General features: G+C 37.6%; 1 protein-coding gene across 1 annotated transcript in view; it reads left to right on the forward strand.

Moving 5' to 3' along the window:
* The window catches only part of LOC150104781 (uncharacterized), a 124,180-nt gene that overhangs the window by 86,569 nt on the left and 21,194 nt on the right, over positions 1-16,417 (forward strand). The window contains exon 8 of the mRNA XM_090395629.1: positions 13,036-13,127. Coding sequence (XP_090251755.1) covers positions 13,036-13,127 — 92 coding nt within the window. The remainder of the gene's footprint in view (positions 1-13,035; positions 13,128-16,417) is intronic.

A 16,417-nucleotide genomic window follows, 5' to 3' on the forward strand; every position in this document is an offset into this window, starting at 1 on the left:
TGATGGAATAGATGGTGGAGATAGTACGTATAAACAAACTGATGAAATGAGTGGAAGGAGGGTAATTATTATGGGGGATTTCCACTATGGTAACATTAACTGGAAGGAGGAGAAGACACATGTGAGGAAGGAACTGGATTTTATTCAGTTACTAAGGGATAACTATCTGAGACAGCATGTAATAGAAAATACTAGGGGTTTGAGAGTGCTTGACCTGGTAATAGCATCTGAGAATTTGACTGTAATGAATATGACCATGCTGTCACCTATTGGTGAGAGTGATCATAAGATCTTGACCTGGGAGGTGGCTAAATGTGTAGAATTCTCGATTAAGACAGGGTATATGTGGAATGACCATTCTCGCAAGTATGGCAAGCTTAGGAGATTGCTTGGTGCAGTGCCATAGCATGTAAAACTGCATGGGCTGGATGTCGATAGGGCATGGGAAGTGGTCAAGGAGCATTTACAGGAGGTTAGCTGATTGTATACCTAGGGTCCGAATAGTAAAACAAGTAGGGGTTAAATGGATGAATAACACCATTAAGCTTGAGCTGCAAAAAAAGAAACAACTGTGGATGGAATTTAAAGAGAAAGGTGACCTGCAGCCACACGAACGGTATAAAGCGCAGGCCAGAAGGGTAACGAGTGTGGTAAGAAAAGCAAAAGCAGATTATGAAAGGAAACTATCTATGCAAGCTAAAGAGAATCCCAAACAGTTCTGTCAACTGTCAATATGCTGCAAGTAAAAGAAAAACTGTACATGGCAGAATGATTTTAAGGAATGCCGATGGCAAGAAGGTCACTGAATCAGTCAATATAGTGGAATTACTGAGTGAGCACTTTGCAAGAGTATATCATCCAGGTGGTGACATTGAAAGAATGAAGGAACTATTAGTTTATACGGGAATTGTGGTGAATGAAGTGGAAGTGAATAGTCTATTACAGAACCTTAATGTGAATACATCTGTAGGATTGGATGGCATACCGGCACGGGTCTTACGTGAAGCGGCTAAAGACTTATCAGTTCCCTTGACCATGTTGTTTAATCTGAGTCGCGGGTCTGGTTTAGTCCCGAAGGTGTGGAAAGAGGGGAAAATAGTTCCACTGCATAAAGGAGGATCCAAGACTACTGTTGCAAATTACCGACCGATCAGCACATCAGGAGTCGTTGTCAAGGTCTTGGAGAACGTAGTCAAGGGAAAAATACAGGAATGGATTGATGAAAATGAAATACTGTATGGGGGGGGCAGCATAGCTTTGTGAAGGGTAGATCATGCCTCAGTAACTTGCTCAAGTTTTATAACATAGTGACGGCTGAATTGGATAAGGGTAATGGGTTTATAGTATACTGCTGGACCTGGCTAAGGCCTTTGATAGGATACCACATGGAATTCTAATCCGTAAACTGCAACACATGGGAATGGATAAAGGGCTGGTGAGATGGATAGGAGGGTGGTTGATGGAGAGATATCAGAGAGTAGTTTATTCAGGAGTAGAGTCCAAAAGACGGCCTGTGATTAGTGGTGTGCCGCAGGATTTGTTCTTAGACCACTGCTGTTTAATTTGTTCATTAACGATATAGGGAAGGATCTAAGAGGAACGGTTCATTTGTTCGCTGATGATGCAAAGTTGGGTAGGGCAACAGTGAATGCAGAAGATGTCAAAATCTTGCAGGATGATTTGGATAGATTGGAGGTCTGGGCTAAGGAGAATGGATGTCAATTTAATGTGACAAAATGTAAGGTTATGCATTTCGGGGTGAAAAGATTAGCAAGAGTATACCACATTGGTGGAACTGTACTCCAGGAGATTGATGAGGCCATGGACTTGGGAGTGTTGGTGGATAGGGAGATGAAGTTTGGGGGGCACATTGAAAAGTGGCTAAATCAGCTCATCAAATCACTTGGTTACTGAAGAATACTTTGACGAGCAAAGATAAGCAGGTTATTGTACTTCTGTACCAAGCCTTGATAAGACCTCACTCGACTACTGTGCCCAGATTTGGTCACCTAGGTTTCTTCTTGATGGGGAGGAGGTTGAGAGGATCCTGAGGCGAGTAACAAAGATGATAGCAGGTCTATGGAATGAACCTTATGAGAACAGGTTGAAGATTTGTGGGTTGCAGAAATTGGTTGATAGGCAGAAAAGAGGGGATATGATTGAGACATTCAAATTGCTGAAGGGTTTCTACAGGATTAATTCAGAGGATATTTTTGAGATCAGGAGTGGTGGTGGGAGGACTAGGGGGACATCTATGGAAACTGAGCAAGAGTGTGGTAAGGGTGTTAGAGCTGGGTTCTTTACTTTTAGAGTGGTAAATGAGTGGAATAAGCTGCCAGTGTCTGTTGTGGGTGCTATGACAGTGAATGAGTTCAAGGCAAAGTATGATAGATACTGTGAGAATGTCGAATATTTGTGTGGACATGATGTTCAGGGCCGCCTCGATGAGTCTAAGGACTCCTTGGAGTCGCCCGTAGTAATAATAATAATAATAACTCGGTTGCCTCAGTTGTGACCCCAACGACTTCAAATCAAGATCCGCTCACCTTCCAACTATAAACACACGTATTCGACTTTTCCTCAGTCTCTTTCATTCCGTCAACTTCCTCACTGTATCCCTCCAAAAACTACAACTTCCAGATTTTAAAAGAAAAAAAATCAATTCAGTTCTTTACTGTGTTCAACCTCACATCCGCCACGATTGTACTACAGAGGTACAGCTTTTCTTGTATGGGATTTATATATTAAAAAAAAAACTAAATAAGCTTTTGGAAGGTTACTTCGTAACAGTAGATAAGTAGATCCCTTTGCAGATTTCATGGAGACCTGTTTTCATTCGAGTCCATTAAGCTAAGTTCTTTCTCCATTTCCCCACTTTATTAGCATGACTTTGATTGGTTTTAAATACACCAATAAATAAAAAAACTCTCAGGCATTTTTTGATGTGTGACGCTTGCCTACGAAAGTTTGTAAACCTTTCATGCATTAGTAGTGCGGTGAGGTAAGTTTCTTTTTTTTAATATATACACACACCGAACCTACCTAATATGATGTTGATCTTCCAAGTGGCGCCAAAACAGCTCTTATCCGGAGAAGTATCGACGCTACAAGATATAAAAGGTTTCTTGCAGTATCTGGTACCAACAGGTAACCAGCAAATCCTTTAATTCTTGTAAGTTGCGTCGATGAGACCCCCGCAGAGTGGATGTGTTGTTCCAACACAAACCACAGATGCTGGATTGGATTGATGTCTGAGAAATTTGGAGGCCAGGGCAATAACTGGAAGTCTTCCTGGTGTTCCGCGAACGATTCTCGCAGAAACCAGGCAATGAGGCATGGCGCATTATCCTGCTGAAAGAAGACACAGCCAGAGGGGAATACCATTGCCATGAACGGATGTACCTGGTCTTTCCCAGCAAACATTGCCCAAAGCATTACATTACATCCAATGGCTTGTTTTCGACCCACGGTGCATCCTGGTGACAACATTTCCCAAGGTAAACGACGCACGCGTATCCGGCCGTCCACATGGTGCAACAGGAAACGAGATTCATCGGACCAGGCGATCTTCTTCCATTCATGCAAAATCCAGTTTTAATGCTCTCGTGGCCATTTGACAGTGAATCGAAGTTAACACGGGTACTCAGAGTGGCCTGCGGCTACGCAGCCAAATTTTCAGCAGGGTTCGATGTACTGTACGTTGTAACACATTACACCCGTTGCCAGCATTCAAACTGCAGGAGAGTTGTACCACAGTAACCCTTCTGTTGGCTCATATCATCCTGGATAGCCTTCGCTCACCTCAAACATGGATGAGACGTGGTCAGCCCACACCTTGCCGGCAGTTCGGGGGGGGATTCCCTCCTCGTACCACTTTTTGAAGGTACTCACTACGGCTGACGTGAGCACTCCACAAGCCTTGCCGTCTCGAAAATGCTCTGACCAAGTTCATCTGACCATCATTTTGGCCTTTTTCAAACTCACTTTACCCTGCGGAGGTAGCGGTCGAAAAAATTGCAGCGTAGGTCGCGTCTATCTGAGAGATACATTCATTACTAGTATGCTAAAATGCAATAAAACTTTTTAAAAAAACATACATACATACATCTTCAAGGCCCACCTTTCCTAATTGGGTTGTGGGGACAACAGCTTCAAGAGGAACTTTCAATGGTCACGATCCTCTGCCACCAAGCTCAGGTTTTCTGGTGGGATTCCCAAACGTGTCCACCCAAGGTTTTAGATATATATAATCTATCCAGCGAGTCCTTGGCCTCCCACCTTCTGGCTTGGCAAAGAGGGCCTGCTGAGGGAGCCTCTCTTGTAGCATTCTGACCAGGTGCCCGTACCAACGTAACTGTGATCTCTCAACACTGAGAAGCAGCGGTTGAGTATTGAGGGTTTCCCGAATTGCAGAGCTTCTGACACTGTCGAGTCTTGTCAGCCCCGCAACCCCTCGAAGGAACCTCATTTCAGCCGCTTGGATTCGTGTCCGCATTCTTTCGGTCATTACCCAACTCTCATGACCATAGGTGAGGATGGGGACATAGACTGTATTGAAGACAGCTAGCTTTGCCTTCTGGCTTAACTCCCGCTTCAATACTACCGAACGGCCAAGCTCCCACAATATTGAGCTTGCTAAGCCAATTCGAGTATCTAGCTCTACGTCCCATTTTCCATCATTCGTGAATATGGACCCAAGGTATTTAAACTTCTCCACCTGCCTCATTGGGACTCCACTTACATGTAGAGTGCACTGGGATGGTTGTCTTTAGACCACAAATGTTTCAGTTTTGGCCACACTGATCTTCATTCCGGCGTCTGCACAAACAGCTACAAACCTATCCAGGGTCCACCGGAGGTCATCTATGGAAGAGCTAAGCAGAACTAGGTCATCTGCAAAAAGCAGACGTCCAATGCTACATCTTCCAATTCTGACACTCACTGCCTCGGCTGTGCCTATCAATCCAGTCCATAAATATTATGAAAAGGAGGGGTGACAGAACACACCCTTGGCGGAGGCCAACGGAGACTGTGAAAGGTTCAGACTTTGTGTTTACCCTGACACAAAACTCTGGGCATTCATACAGGGACTTGATGGCAGCTAATAGTTTGCCATCCACTCCATACTCCTATACTACTTGCCAAAGCTTATCCCGAGGAACCCGGTCATATGCCTTCTCCAAGTCCACAAAACATGTGTAGACATTCTTGGCATATTCCCAAGATTTCTCAAAGACTTGCCTTGAAGTGAAGATTTGGTCAGTTATGCTTCTACCAGGACGAAAGCCACATTGTTCTTCCTGGAACTTTGACTCAACTATGCTCCTGCACCGTCTTTCCAAGCACTTAGCATACACTTTCCCAGGCAGGCTGAGCAGAGAGATGCCACGATAGTTACTGCAATCCTAGTCTCCCTTCTTGAAGACTAGTATTATTATGCCTGTCTGCCATTCCTTTGGTGCTCTCCCAGATATCCAAGCAGCCTGACACACTCGAGTCAGCCAAAGAACACCGTCTCGATTTAAGGCTTTTAGCATTTCGGACCGAATTTCATCATCGCCAGCAGCCTTGCCCGATTTTATAAATTTTGTTGCTAAATGGACCTCTTTTGCTGTGAGACTAGTCATTTCCCCGATCTGCACCTCTTGGATGTCCACAACTGCTGGGCCACCCGGGTTAAGAAGGCTCTCGAAGTATTCCTTCCATATGTGGAGGATATCCTTCTCGGTTGTTAAAAGTGCACCATCAAAGGGCTTAATAGCCCTTGCTGTGCACGATTTCCTCCCTCGAATGGTCTGCAAGAATACTTTGTTTGCATTTGCATAGGATGAGTCTAATCTTTCTCCAAATGATTCCCAAGCCTTCTGCTTTACTGTCTTTACTGCTTCAGCAGCAGCTTTTCGTGCCTCAGCATACCGCAAACGCATCTCAGGTGACCTGACCCTAAGCCATGAGGTAGGACTCCTTTTTTGCCCAGACAATTTTTTGGACTTCTTAGTTCCACCAAGGTGTCCTTTTCTCACTGCCCGTTGCCACGCCAAGCCGCTTTCTGCCACAGCATGAGAGTGCAGAGGCAGTGACAGCTGTTCTGAACAGCTTCCACTCCTCCTCAACATCTGCTGTATGCTTGGGAATCTCTTTGAACCTGGAGGGAAAAAAAAAAAAAAAAACATTGCAAATATAATACATGGTTTATTTATTTTCAGTTACAATCTAGAAATTATTGAACAAAGAAACAAAGAAAAAAACAACTAAACCAATACTATACTGACATCGGAGTTCGCGAAATCTCTCAGATATAATTTACTATGAAATATCACACACCTTTACATAACACGTATTAAACCAAAACTGACCGCATAAACAGTGTGGAATATCACTCGTAATATATGCATGCGCAGCTACTCATGACCTCCAATCTATACACTGGATATGTGTAAGAATATTTATATTAAACAATTTGTTTGTATCTGTCAGATCAGCCGCGACCTCCGCAAGGTTAAGTTCGCAGCATTTCCTTTCAGAAGAACAAGAATAACACTGATTAACAGAGTGCAGTATGAGGTGTTATTTATATCATTTCATGACCTGCACATGCGGCGTCGTTTCCCTGCAGTTACTTCGATTTGCATGAAGACGCTGGTCAATGTTTTGGCTCTTCGGTACTATATATATCTTTTATTTTCTATGTAATCTAGAAATGAAACGTGAAATGCTTTCAACTTTTAGGCGCCAATAAGCAGGGTGTGGTCTCACACTGGACGATGAAATTCATCTCCCACCTAAAGACATCCATGTTTGAAGGAGATGGGACTAATTTTTTATTCAATTCTTCTACTTTGACTCCTACTAAAAATAATTTATGACCGTTCCGGTTCTTGAACTGAAATCATGTCATTAAAGGTTATCAATGAAAAGCATATTAACATCCCTATTTTTTTTTTTTTTTTAATCAAGCCCGTATGTGTTAGCATGCGAAATAATAATATTGAATTTTTTTTTTTCGAAGCTTCCTTTCTATTACAATAAGCTGTTGTTTTCCGATTCAAAATCACTAATTTCAGTTCCCTCATCACTATCATCAAGTTAACCCAATAAATCTTTCTGCAACCCATTCAATTAAGACTCACATATACTGTAGTTAGCTACAGCAACAACGATGACTCGATGAGTAATAAATTCAGAAACTCCTTTGTCATCCTTGATAGAGGCATACTCAAAGAAATATTGTTCTACTGGGATGTTCCACTTGCATCAATCAAATTTTAGCGAGTGTTAAAGGAGAGATAATCGATATTTCTAGGAATTTTTAGAAAAGGCTAATTACTCTATAACATTGTTTCTCAAACTTCAGATATCCGCATACCCTCTTCTTAAATTTTCATTATTACCAAGTACCCCCTAATTAATTAAAAAATAAATTCATTCATTAATTAAAATAAATAAATTAATTAAAAATAATAAATTAATTTAAAATATTATTTAAAATTAAATATCTACTTTATTTGAATTTATATGTTCATGTAAACAAAAAATATGATTTATTTTTCAATTTTGGTTCTCTAGAGATGTCGGACGACACACTCATTTGATCCAGATGTAATATCAACGTTTTCTTGTTGCTTACAGCTACTTGTATTTGCTATATTGGACTCTTTTGGGGGGTTTTATAAATCCAATCTTTAACCAATGATCCATACGTAAAAATTTGAAAGCTAAAAAAAATACTGTTTTTACTCGAATATAACTAACTTTTTTCCCAAAATTAAAGCTAAAAAATCGTGTTGCGAGATAAGTGCGGGAGTTTTCGGAAACTAAAGTTTTCAGAAAAAAACTGAAAATGGTACGACTTACCAAGAAGCTCCTACTCGCTATCACTACTTTTGGCATCAAGAACAGTTTCTTTGTGTGCATCGTCAGTCATCTACCCAAATAGCGTCATCTTCTTTCCCATTATTTCAAGCAAAAATTACCAGTAATTTACAAGACTTGAGATACGTAGAGCAGCGAAGAACTGCATATGATTGGTGCGGTATTAACAAAAGATCGCGAGAACCAAAGACAAATTAGCATTTCAACAATCGAGTGAAATGCTAATTCCCTTCAACCGAATTCCATAATATCTGAAACACATTCACTATATATTTCCTAGTTTTAACACGTTAACGATGGGGAGGGGGTATCAAGCAAAACCATATGTTCCACCGGCAACATATGGTTTTGCTTGGTCTATTTAGCAGTTTCTGTTGGAGGGAGGATGTGATTCATTAGTTAGTGCCGTTTTATCCCGGTTGTCTCTAATGGCACTGTTTGTTGAAAAATAGAATAACTCCTTTAATTATGCATAACCGAAAATTGCCAGGTATCCTCCTAACGACCTTTCGCGTACCCCCAGGGGTACGCGTACCACACTTTGAGAAACACTATTCTATAACATATAGTTCATAAACCAACAATTGTCCAACTACCATATTGTGTTGTAACCGTTAATTTTATGGTTTAATAAAAGTTGATGTTTAATAAAGGAAATATAAAAAAATATATAAAAAATAAAGGAAAAATAAGGAAAAATTAAGAAGATGACTTTCGTGATTTTTACCAGTCTAAACAGCTCATAAATGTAAAATTATAAAAGACAAAGAAATTTATAAAGAGACATTCAATTTTGCGAAGTCTTGTATATGCAAAAGTCTTCAAAAATTACTCCGAGTATTTATTATCGCTCTTCATTGATTTACTGACAGGGCACTAGTTAGAGATATAATTGCACATTTATAATATTAGTTTGATGGCAGTTTCGGGAATTTAGGGCTATCCGCCTGGCTTAATGTCTTCGATTATTCTATTGTTAAAACAGCTTTCTTTTTCTGGATTTTCCTCCTTCGCACTGCTTCCCATTCGCAAAGATAGATTGCTTTCAACTCCACGTGCTGCCTGCTTTTATTGTTCGGCAAAAAAAGAACTTATTTCCCTTAATCCTGCTGTCTTCGCCAGAGATAAAAATCAATAGACAGAGACATCATGATGAGCTTTGTAACACTCCCGAAAATAGATGGCATCGTTGAAAATGACAGCTTTTTTCCACAGTTTCGTTTTTATAACGATTCACAGTGGTTTTATACTGCTGATAGCATTATATCAGTTGGACAAGAAAGATTGTTTTTCACATAAATGACATTTTGATAAGATAAAAAAAAAAGGTCAACACCAGTATGACAATAAATGAGGTATCAGAACTTGGTATAAGTACATATAATCTTATGCTGTTATGGGTATCTTTATGTATGTGAAAGATGTGATTTGCACTTCATCTTCAATTACAAGGATCTGTCCATTCTTGAAGATAAATATCTGAAATCAATATTTCATATATAAATGAAAAGACAAAGAGGTTACATATGCATGCATATATATTTGTGTACGTGTGCATGAAATAGTTTCATTTATTTTTATAAGATTTTTACACGTAATACCACACACACACACACACACAAGAGAGAGAGAGAGAGAGAGAGAATATTTGCTTATAATCATAAAAATTTCGTTTCGTAATAGCATTCTTGTATAATGACACTTCTTACCACAACTATTGACAACCAGAGCCGTCTGAATTTAATTTTTCGTACTTTTGTATTAAAGTGGTCTAACTGAAATGAGACATTTTAATAGAGATTCTAAATAGCCAGCCTGCTTGTGGATAAAGTACCCTCTCCAAACCGTGAGTTTCAAATCCCACGGTGGCATGGATGTTTGTGAAAAGCCGGTGGTAAACAATTTCTTTCACCTGGAAGAAACCACTATTTAGTATAGGCCTGAAGCAACCTGGAAAGAAAATTACTACACTTGATTAATTTTAATCAAATAGTGTTTACACATAGGTCCATCCTTACGTAAAATATGCTTTGTAACTCTTATTCCAAATCCTGGATGAAAGAATTTTTTGATAATTGGAATCTGCAAAACGCTCAAGCTACTTTAATTGTTTTTTAATCGAATCACTTCAGAGGCACAAAGGAGAAATTTTATCGAAATTGTATATTCTAATAATTTTGTTTACGATGGACGAAATTTAATTAGCAGATATTAAGCTTCTGTGGTGTATGTTTGGTCTCTACAGGTGGGGGGGGGACTCTTGAATTATCTTCATTAGTCCACCCAAAGTAGTAATGTAGTATAGGCCATTTGTAGATAACCTTCAAATTAATAAATAAATTCCATTAAGCTAGGGGAGAATTATTGTGCTGTCAAGAAAACCGCCCAATTACAGTGGGGAAAAAAAGAGGAGGGGGAGAATTATTATAACTTAAATTAATCAACTATTATCTAAGCATAGTATGATTACCACTTGCTTATGGGAAGTCTAAAATGACTTGGAAAATTCCATGTCCGTTCACTAGAACAAGGTTTTTCCTGTATTAACTAACCATTCTCTCAATGGGTACTAACGAATTGTAAGTTTCCGACCCTTCATGGATCAGAGTCATATCAAACATCGTTATATACCCATAAAAATACATTATAACGGGAGAAAATATTATTATTAGTCACCTCCAGGGAGTCCAAAGGTTCATCGAGGGAGCGCATCTACTCTACAACTCTGTTTCCACCACTCACAATCCACCAACTGACCGCAACCACCCCCAACGCCATCTACCGTCGACCACCACCACTGGTATTTCCACAGATAATCACAAACATCCGTGCCCACGGCGGGATTCGAGCCCACAGCCTCCTGACTGTAGAGCGGACACGCTAACCACTCGGCCAGCCAAGCTGGCAATATAACTTCAACATTGACTTTAACAGCTGGTTTTGAACCTAGGCTTGATTTAAGACATAATACTGTAAAAGTCCTAAGCTCGAAAGGTTTAAAACCATCCATTTACTACAGTGGGACGGGTTATTATAGGAATATAGAAATTCTGCTCTAGAAACCAAACATAGCACTAGTTACTTCACGATCTAATTTAGGCAACCGATTAAATTTAGCTATCACCTAAAGACATTCACGAATATCCACGCTGCAACATGATTCGAACCCACAGCAGAAGCACTATATCCACTCAGGCAACCAAAATGTATATTAAAATTTATAGAAAAATTTATATTATAAGTTCAGAACATATTAATACTTATATTAAGAGACTTGTTCATATAAATTTTTCAAATTAAAATATTTTATGTAGGATGAAGTACGCCATACAGCATAGAAACTTGTTGAATTAAACAATGTTTACTTAATGTTTTCTCAGCATGGTTCATACCGGAAGTAATACCAACCACAGAAGCTTAATATCTGCTAATTAAATTTCGTCCATCGTAAACAAAATTATTAGAATACATAATTTCGATAAATTTTCTCCTTTGTGCCCCTGAAGTGATTCGATTAAAAAAACAATGAAAGTAGTTTGAACTTTTTTGCAGATTCCAATTATCAACAAATTCTTTCATCCAGGGCTTGGAATAAGAGTTACAAAGCATGTTTTACGTAAGGATGGACCTATTTGGTTTGACCTATGTGTAAACACTATTTGATTAAAATTAATCAAATACAGTTGACCCTTAAATAGCACGGTTTTATATTGCGCGGTCCACTCTTACGCGGATTTTTTTCAATAAATATACTGGAAATTTTTTGGAGATTTTCGATAATTTGATAAATCTCGCAGATGAACCGCGTAGACTAAAAATATCGAAAAAATTAAGAAAGAGGTTAGCATGTCATGAATGCATAAAATACATGTAGATACTAGTCTATTTTATCATTTACTACAATAAAATATGCACAAATCTATTATAAAAAGTTAAAAATTATCAAACCCCCCCCCCCCCACACACACACTTACAAACTGTACACCATTCACAGTCGAGAGAAATGCAAACAACGTAAAGATGCAGTATTAAATCATAACTGCATAAAACTAGCTGATAATAATTAATTAGCATAAAATAAAAATTTTATAACGATTCATTGATTAATGTATAGGCTAGGCTACCATAAAGCAATCGTACTGATATTTCTTCGTTATCAATGCATGAATCGTTATAATTGTACATAAATATGAATTTCTTTTTCATATTATCTTTTCATTTTTGATGTCTAGTGTAATACATATAACATGCACAGTGTTTTGTATCATATAACACATTATTGATGCAAAGACAGACAGACAGACGATTCCATTTTGTAAACAGACGACGTAAACTTATGGTATCGATAAATATGGTACAATACAGTACTGGAAATGTAGTTTCTCTTCCTTATGATTTTCTTAATATTTTCTTTCTTCAAACTTACTTTATTGTAAGAATACGGTATATAATACGTATAACATATAAAAAAACATTTGTTAACTGTTTAATTATCGGTAAGCCTTCCGGTCAACATAGGCTATTAATAGTTAAGTTTTTGGGGAGTCAAAAGTTATACGCGGATTTTCGACTGCGCGGGGTGGGTCGACTTTCCCTAACCCCTGCGTTGTTCAAGGGTCAACTGTAGGTGCTTATGCATTTTGCGATAGTATTAAAACTTTTTTTTTTCTCTCATAACATAATTTTTGATAAATCAAGATTATATATATTGAAAGTAATCCAACTTGCCGTAAAGTCTCTAATATAACGTACAAAGTAGTCTCTTTTATTAACGAGAACACACACACTGATAATATAGCGCATATTATGTTTAAATAATTTATTTAAACATAATTATTATTTATTTATAAATAATAATTTATCCATTTATTACTTTGTCTTGATCAAAAAAAAAAAAAGTGTCTTTTCCCATCGTTAGTTTAGTTTAAACTGCAACTTTTACAAGTGTAAAACCGTTCTGAAATATTTCAGGTTAAATTTAATACAACGAACATATCTCTAGCATGACAGTGTAATAAGATCACTGTTCCTTAAAACTATGGATGAATTATTTTTGTCTGAAATGGGGAAAACCACCTTAGAAAAACAGACTATATAAAAATGCTTCATATGAAAGCAGATGAAATTATTTTTATGACTAACTCATCCATGTTCTTTTCTAAGCTTTAGAAGGGATAGAATATGAAAATACCGTACTTTTTCCCCCTGCGCCATTGGAAATCATGAATCTCACATTAAAGAAATTTAAATCAAGAGTAAGTAAATAATTTTACATGGAATTTATTTTATATTTTGACATAAATGAAGCAAATAAATTTTTTATGCGAAGTAAACTTTTTCTGAACGTGATCTCTATTGTTGATGGTCTGGATGCTTTTAAAAGTAAAACCAATTCGTTTAAAAAAAATTTAAGATGTAACGAATGTGATGTTTACCTAATTATCAACTCATTCTGCTGCAGAGGAGTGACGAGCTGGCTACGTTAATTCGTCATAAACCCTTCATTTAGAGACTACCCGTCTTAAGGGACGGATGAGAAGGGAAGAAGAAACTCATTCTGGCTCTAATCAAATAACACCTGTGGCAGCAGTAAACATAACCATACATTATAAGAAATTAAAAAAAAAAAAATCACAGAATGCCACATTGGTACGTTAATGATTTAAACCGCTCGGTTATTATGAGACCTGTAACTAACTATTTAACCTTCATCGCATAATTCTTCCTAACATACTATATATAAATGATATAGTATTATCTGATACTAAATATTGGTAGTTGTTTAGTATTACAGCATGGCACCTAATTGCTATGAAGAGAGTATTATATCTGAATTTATTCTCTGGCAGGTTTTGTCTGTTTGGAATTTTAAAAAAATAAAAAATCAGAATTTCTGAGAAGAAAACAGCTTACTGCAGCTGTCAAGAATTATAAAATAAAATTCTCCAAGAATATCGATGAGTAGACTTAAAGAGTTTTAAAAAAAATCGATAGGTATTTAAACTAAACTCTTTCTTAAACAAGTAAGCGGCAACATATAGCCAGCCTACGACATAATAATCAAATAAGTGAATCGGCCTTCCTCTTAGAGAAATTTCTCTGTTCAAACCTTATTTACTCAAAACAAATACGGATATTTTAAATCCTTTGTTTTTGGAATTAATTCAATTGTTGCGTTTCCTATGTGTTTTAATCTCTCTCGGCTCTTAGGTCAGAGATACTAAACGGTTATTTACTTGTGACATTGTGAAGATGCTAAAAGTGATACTGATCGTTTTCCTATAGGCAAAGTAGAAAGCTAAAGGGGAGATATTTTTGTGTCTAGGCTATCCAAGCTTCTAGGAGTGATCATAATGATATGGGCGGTGTTGTCGGACGATGCGTTTAATGACGGAGATGATGATTATAGATTGCCGTAAAAGCGATATTGCTGTCGAATTTGTCTGGCATCGCTGTATTTTCCCGAAAGACGCCGAAATGACTAGCTGTCACGTGAAGTGAAGGAGAAAGTGACGACATTATTAGAGAGTTCAACAGGCTATCCAAGAGATCGGGACTATACACACCGTCACAATATCGTAGCGAAAAACCTTGAAATATTTAAGTATAGGATATTCATAATAACATCAAACGGATAAAATAATGAAATTATTAACAGTGCTCAAAAGTCGTCTTATGCTTGGGTTTATCATATAAAAATGTCTTTATACTTTTTAAGATGGAAATCATTCTTCCGGATTGTGGAATATTATTTCCAAAAAAATTCAGGTCGTACCAGAATTCCTCTTTCTATATCACTTTATTATTATCATTACATATCTCATTTTCCCATCCTACACAAAACCCACGGTTTTAAATCTGTTAACATGAAATTTAATAAATCGCTAACATTTCCTTTAAGAGAAATACTGCGTTCGGGCTCTAGTCATAACTTGTTAAAATGACTACAGCCGAAACTTAGTATCTGTTTTATTGTGATATTTTTAGCAAGGATTAGTCGCCGGTCTCATACGGAGGTGGAAGGGATTTTCCTCCTGGAAATTCGGGTTTTTACATCCACGAAAACAGAACAGCCGGAAACACAACTGACGGAAATAATATACCAGTCTTCATTGCCTTAGTTTCTTCGGTAGTAATGAAAATCAAACCAACTATACAGGGTGCAAGCAGCGAATATGCCAAGAAGGCAGTTTATTTTATTTTTTATTTTTTTCTCGAAGAAATAAATATAACGTTTGTTTTGATGAGTAGAATAAATGTTTCGAATATCGCTTTTGATCAAAAAGTACAAATAATTTTAGAACAGCCATATTTGCATGCTCTAGAAATATCCTTAGTTAACAGTTCAAATGAAGAACGAAATAGTTTCTTTCCAGGCGGCAATAGGCTACAGCAGCACATGCTTAATATGTTAACGTAGAAAAGACCAAACGCTGACCGAATATCGAGCAAAGTTCATTTAAAAATTCACTTTAATACTTTCATCTAGAAGTCACAATAAGTTCTCAAAGTCAAATTAGTCGATTGGGGGGGGGGAGTATTCTTTTAATGTAAAATGATCGGTAATTTCTATTCAAGTCAGTACTGCAATGTAGCAATTCGCATTATTTCTTGAAAATATCACACTATGATACACAATAATTTTTTTTGTTTGATTGTGTAACCTGAAAATTCTGGTAGGTCTTTCTTTTCTTGAGTTCAAAACCATTAGGTGCAAGGTTATGTTTCAAGTAGTGCAGTCTTCATTCCCTTAAATTGACGTACTTGATATACTGTACGGCCCATCTCCTAAAGTTTTAATTATGCCTATGGTTTTGAACCCAAGAAGATCAGAAAAATTCTTAATACATTTCCTGAAACTCCCTTACTTAAACAAGATTTCAAGAATGCAATCACGCTGCCTTACGTCAAGAATGTCACAGACAAAGTGGCTGAGTTGCTCCGCGATTACAACATTAATGTGGCTTTTTTAACTTTACAAAAAATATTAAGACACATCCACCAAAACCTCCACATCACCCCATGAAACAGCCGGGCCTCTATGAGATTCATTGCTCATGTGGCATTTGTTATGTAGGACAGACAGGAAGGTCGGGAGAGATCCGCATGTCTGAACATGTAAAAGACGTCGAAAAAAGAACAGAGCATAAATCAGGCCTGGCATTCCGCACAACCACTACTGGCCATCAAGTACTTTGGCAAGAAACAAAAATGTCATATATTGATCGTAACTGTTTTACAAAAAAATATAAAGAAGCCTCGCAAATCCTTAGGATCCCTACACGATGCAATAAAAGTCAAGGCTTAATTTTACATCAAGTATGGTCTGTTTTCATCAAACTTTTAACTGCCACGGATCTAAGATATAGCATGAGTGATACCATAGAACGTGATAGTAACAACTATCACGTTCTGTGGAAGGGATGATGATGTAAGTCTTACAAAAACTTGTCGGGTTTTAATTGCCTATTTTTTTTTATTAAACTCTTTATTTGTATTATAATGTGGTCTCAATAACGAAAACTTCCCACAGAACTGCTAACCC

Source organism: Typopeltis vanoorti, chromosome 7 (assembly GCF_054136105.1).
Source record: "Typopeltis vanoorti isolate ZY-2024b chromosome 7, IOZ_Tvanoo_1.0, whole genome shotgun sequence".
Classification (NCBI taxonomy): domain Eukaryota; kingdom Metazoa; phylum Arthropoda; class Arachnida; order Uropygi; family Thelyphonidae; genus Typopeltis; species Typopeltis vanoorti.